The 6000-nt window shown below is 35.9% G+C and overlaps 1 protein-coding gene across 4 annotated transcripts in view; it reads right to left on the reverse strand.

Annotated features, from left to right (window-relative positions):
- The window catches only part of LOC131039413 (uncharacterized), a 64877-nt gene extending 59575 nt beyond the window's left edge, over positions 1-5302 (reverse strand). For all 4 annotated transcript variants that reach the window (XM_057972164.2, XM_057972163.2, XM_057972162.2 and 1 more), the window contains exon 1: positions 5145-5302. In XM_057972164.2, the coding sequence (XP_057828147.1) occupies positions 5145-5240 (96 nt within the window). In that variant the 5' untranslated portion in view covers positions 5241-5302. The remainder of the gene's footprint in view (positions 1-5144) is intronic.
- Positions 5303-6000: the final 698 nt, after the last annotated feature.

The raw sequence follows: 6000 nt of genomic DNA on the forward strand, positions 1-6000 counted from the left end.
CTTGCTTTGTTACATGGCATTTGCAAGCAACCTACACTCTTTTGTAGTGCCTTCTTCTTAATTAACAAGTAGTAATCCAATGTTTTTGTTTTGGCTTTTGTGATGAATAATCTCCACATGAAAGCATTTGGATTGACAAACATTCTTTTTTACTGGTGTCATCCTTCAGCAAATCCATTATGTGTATTCTACGCAGAGATTTTAGTCACAAATCTAAGATGCATTTTGCCAAGCAATGATCCCACAATCCATAGGCTTTGATCAGAATATCTGGGATGGTTTTCAAAGAATATACTTCAGTTATAAAATCAGGCTTCCACGAGTAATAGAGATGGACTTATTCCAAAAGAGCACCCTCAACTTTGTTGAAATTATAGCTAAGTTCGGATTACATGTAATTATAGCTTGCTATGAATATTGGGCAAGACCTATATAATGTAACTTGTGGATAGGGCAAGACCTATATAATGTAACTTGCGGATAGGACAAGACCTATTGAATGTAACTTGTATTAAAATGTGTTGGAGCTGACCTATATTAAAATCACTTGTAACGTGAGGGCTATTTCAGTTTTGGTGCCAACCTTAAAGCATTGAATTGTAATTAAATATGTTCTTCATGCAAGCCGACTTGGGAGAATTAAAAAGCTAAGTCTCCTATATATACAAGGCTATCAATCATTGTATGACACAACACACTCAAGCGAATTACTTCTCTAATCTGCAAGTCATCTAAGTATTCAACGAATCCTTCTAAGAGATCAGCGAATTCTTCTTGAAGACAGCAACCATCATCGAGAAGACAGCGAACACCACTGAGTGACTACAAACTGGTTTCAAGTGGCAGCAGTCATCATTTGAAGATCAGCGAACTATTCTTGAAGGCTGTGAACACCATTCTAGGATCAGCAAACTTCATCCCTGGGACAACAACTTTTGTGTTGCAGATAAGTTCATCATTTCAGCATGCCCTAGGTTAGAAGTATAACTGTGATTAGGTTGCTGTTAAAGAAATAGTTGAACAAGCCAACCATGGATAAAGAGAATAGACATATTTAATTTTTAATATATCTCCTTCATCCTTCTTTCTCGGAATTTTTATTTAGTAAACTTAAATGAATGATCCCTTCATTATTGTTTATATTCCTCATTTTGTGTATGGTGATAGGCTCATTTGCCTATGCACTAGTTATTAATTTGCTACCTTAGGTTTAGCGGAGTCGTCTCACTATTCTAAGTGTACCTTTGTGTCGGGATGTCTCACCAACGTTAAGTCTTTTGCTTGTCCATGTGTAAGTGCCACAGTTATTTGTTCCAGTGTTATAGGGGACAAAGCTTTCTATTGAGGATTGTCCAAAATCTCCTACTAAGATGGAGGACATGACTAGAGTTCCTTATGCAAGTGTTGTGGCAGGTTGATGTATGCTATGGTCTGTACGAGGCTAGACATTGCCCAAGCAATGGGAGTCCTTAGTCAGTTTATGGCTAATCCTTGACAGGTGCATTGGGATGCAGTTAAGAGAGTGTTGAAGTATTGGGTGACATTGACAACAGAAGATCCACCAATGGATATGTGTTCCTGATGTTTGGTGGTGCTATTAGTTGGATAAGTAAGTGGTTGTGGTCACTTTGTCTACTATGGAAGCAGAGTACATAGAAGCTACTCATGCTTGTAAGGAAGCCATTTAGCTTAAGAGATTGTGTTCTAATATTGGTTTTGATGCAAGAAGCATTATTATCTGTTGTGACAGCCAAAGTGCTATTTGTTTAGCAAAGAATCCCACTTTCCATGCCAAAACAAAGCACATTGATGTGCAGTTTCACTTTGTTCATGAAATGGTGGAAGATGCAAAGGTAAAGATGGAAAAGGATAATACTTTGGCGAATGTTGCATATGCACTGAGAAGTTCAGGTGGTGTGTTAGTCCTATGGGCCTTGGGGCCCTAAGTGGATGATGGAGAGTGACTCTTGATAGGCCTTCGACAAGTGGGAGAATGTTGGGATTAAGGCATCTCAACCTTAGAGTTGTAACATGTTGAATTATTTAATTTAATTGTTGCATATATTGTTATATCCTAAGTTTTTAACTTCCTAATGTAATGTCATCTTTGTAGGACCTCTTGGTGAGTTGGCATCCTACATGGAAGGTGAGTGTATGACATGGATTCCTACTTTCTAGGTAGTTGGCACCCACTTTTGGAGTTCCTATTTTGTAGGGGACTAGTCTTAAGATGCTATGTTGGGACCATGACAAGTCTCCATTTTGACTATGACAGTTACTAGTTCGGTGGAAGGGTCATGAGGAGTTATCATTTAGCAACTGGCACTTATGGTGGAGTTCACTTTTGACAAGTGGTGAAAGGTAAGGAAAGCGCCTATTCTTGATCATAGTAATTTGTATGTTGAACTTACATTGTATTTGGCAAAGATGACCATCATGGATGAGACAGGTGTTCTTGCTTTGGAAGTTGCTATGTGCAACGTATCATGGGATTAGCAAGATGTTTTTGACACCACTTACCTCTTAGGCATGAAAGTTAGTTTTGGAAACCATGGGTGCCTACCTCTTTGTGTTGAGCTCTACATATATGTTGGTGCTTTAGTTGATTTTATGAGAGAAGTTGATTATTTTCTAAGACACCGTTACACTACTAAAATTGCTCTAGAATTCTCTGTTGTTGTATCTACTACTGGAAGAGCATGGACTTTGTACTTTGCATTGTAATTGTTGTTACTAATAATACAATTGAGCTCTATGTTTTGGAGTGTGGGTTTTTTCCCAAAAGGGTTTTTTCACATAAATTTGGTGTTATGTGCTTATTTGTTGAAATTTGAAATTTGTGTGTATCTAATCTGTAACAATCTAAGGGTTTGTAAGAATTGTTTTGCATTATCTCTCTTGTCAGATTTAGCATTTGGAAGCATTATTCCGCACTTTGCTTCCTTTCATAACAAGATCAAAGAGATCACAAGGAAAGCCACCTCTACTACTACAGCCAGCATATGTTGCAAAAAAATTCTTAGCAATAATAGTTTTGAATGGTTGGGTTGATTTGCCAAGTGAGAGCTCCTTGAGAGCATATGGATGGATTTGTAATCCAAACCTCTTTCATTATAGCATATCTTACTCCTCCATCCTTGAAGAATCAAAGACAATGCCAGCTTTGAAGGAAAGAACAAGCATGTGCATAGAAACCCCAACCAAGCTTCCAAAAGAAAAATATGGTCATTGATCGCATCTTCCAACAAACAAGCACTCCAAATTGCTTTTCAGTTTGAAATTCCATGTTTGCACAAAAGTTCAAATTAGAACTTTCAGAATCTTTTGGACATCTCACGCGTATACCTTTGCCACTCATTCTTCAAAGAATCAACAGCCCCGAGTGGCTTTTCATTTATTTTTTATGCATGTTTACAAATTGGAACTTGAAAATTCAAAAAAATTCTATTGGTCACTTCTATTCTCTAGCTTTAATCTGCATCACTCATTTGAAGTTTCACTAAACAGTGATTTAATATTCCCTTGCGAGCTCATAAAAATAATTCTACAGTTTTATCACTGACCCTATAGTGAAAAATAAGGGTACTTGATCATTTGTGATAACCTAATTTAAATAAATTAGAAACTAAAAAAAGAACACAGATCTAGAGAATTGCAATTAGCATCTAGACTTGTGTTCATACCATAGGCATAACTAGAAGATAAGAAATCAAACATCTCTCAGAAGAGTATACATGTACAAAACACTTGTACATGCAGTCTCAATCCTCTGTTTTCTCAGTTTGCCTCTCTTATAATATTTGCTTCTCGTTGTAACACACCATATGTCAACAATTTAGAGTGTCGTCCACTAGAGTCTTCTTGGGATTCGAATCACACCTCATGTAGACCCTTACTCTATAAGCACCAAAACATGAGCATAATCAATTGAACTTAAATCAATCCGTAACAATCATTAATAAGAAACAATTCACATTCTCTATATTGTATGTGCAGACATAATTTGTATAAGGACAACCTTTGGGGCTAGAAAAGAGGAATGAAGAAAATAATAAGAGACAGGAACATTTTATCTTTCTATGTGCTCTTTCTCTGTATCTATGTGTATTTATAGATTCTATTTTTTCAGTTATTCTCCATTTAAACTATGGTGGACCAAGATTATAGAAGATCTTATTATTTATAGTTCACATATATAGAACCAGCAACTGACCCCCATTAACCCTACATTTTCATACAAGCGAAAGAAAGGTATTCACCTATACAGGGAGCAGATATTGTCGTTTAGACCAGCCTGTATACTAGGGATATAAGTATAATTTGATGTTTAACAGTGGAGCCCATATTGTGTGCATACAGCGTAGAGAAAAGCATCCAAATGCCTATTTGCACCCTGAATACGTATACCCATATGTGCAGTCTTGACTTAATAATGACCTTGGCAACATACATTCAGCAAACTTCCCTCAGGAATTGAGGCCTCTGTTTTCATTGCATAAGTGAGCTCTTAACGGGTACCTAAACAGTGCCATTGGCAGCATGCATTCACCAAATTCTCTTGGGAATTGAAGCCTTATATATCACACTATATTTCATAATAAGATCTCTAATAACTGGGGGTCAAAAATAACACATTCACGGGTAAGCCGAGACACTGTTTCACCGCCCCCCCCCCCCCCGCCCCAACACAATTTGCGCTCAAATGATACTTCATGAAAATTGACCCTGCGGCCTCTCCGTTCCTAATAAATTAATAAATAATTTAATCATGATACCCATAATCAAGAGCTGATCAATGCAACCCACAGACTATTAATTCAAAACGATTCCAATATTCTTATCACAACAAATTAGAAACATCTTTCCACGAGTGATGCCTACTCTGTTCCTCTCAACATAATCCAATCTTCAGAATTCGCAAACAATTGAAATCGTAAAATCATTTTATTATATTTCTCTTTTCAATTTCGGCATTCAACCCAACAAAACAGGCAATCATGCTTTTAAAAAACGCTTGATTGAAGCGGAATGAAAAAATAGTTAAGGAGATGTTTGCAAGTTTTTTCTTTTCAACAGAGAATTTTAGCATAATTCAGCCTAAAATGTAAAGGTTGGAGTTGATGTTGAAAGAAGAATTAAAGAACCTGGTCGTATGAGCACGGCTGATCCTTCATAGCATTAAAAAGGCTGCGTCTAATTCCCCAGCTGAAAAACAAATTTGGCGCACACAACACGATCATGAGATATGGACGGGACGCTTTATCTTGCCCTTTTTCGGCCGCAATTGACGTCGTTATTTAACGGAAAAATTATTTGTCTTCTTTCTATCCTTGATTTTGGCCGTTAATTAGGGTTTCGTTCTTCTATTTTGGAGTTAATTTTTATCGTTTTATTATTTTAGATTTTCTTATATGTAGATATACTTGAAATGTCCAAAACATCATTTTTAAAATTTTAATATAATTTTCAGAATTTAAATCTCAAATTTCTTTCTTCCTTTTAAATTCATTTTGATTTGTTTGTTTTAAATGTAATGATTAATGTATAACTGGTATATTTATGTATAAAAATCTGTAAATTACTTAATTCTTGATTGTTTTTTACCTCACACATCCAAAGAGTCTAAATCTGATTTATAGTCTTTCCAATTATTAGCCTAGATCAATTCTACAAGCATAAAAATGAGTGTGGCTTAGATTTACAATTATGAATTTGATCCTTAAACTTTGAAATTCAAATTGAAGCATGCCCCATAACTAACCCCTCTCCAACTAGTTATTATCCACCACCTTGAGCACAAAAGATTCAAAATTGTGTTAGTTTTATAGAGAATGACAAACCCTAATTCATTATGATGAACTAGAGTGAAGAATTCATCCAACACCCATTTAAAAATATCATAGAGAGTCTTAGTTACAAAAGACATCAACATATACCTATCTTAGGCATGTTGCATGATTGTTTGGCATGCCTTCAATCTTGTTCAAATATTAATTCATT

The sequence above is a fragment of the Cryptomeria japonica genome, chromosome 10 (genome assembly GCF_030272615.1).
Source record: "Cryptomeria japonica chromosome 10, Sugi_1.0, whole genome shotgun sequence".
Classification (NCBI taxonomy): Eukaryota; Viridiplantae; Streptophyta; class Pinopsida; order Cupressales; family Cupressaceae; genus Cryptomeria; species Cryptomeria japonica.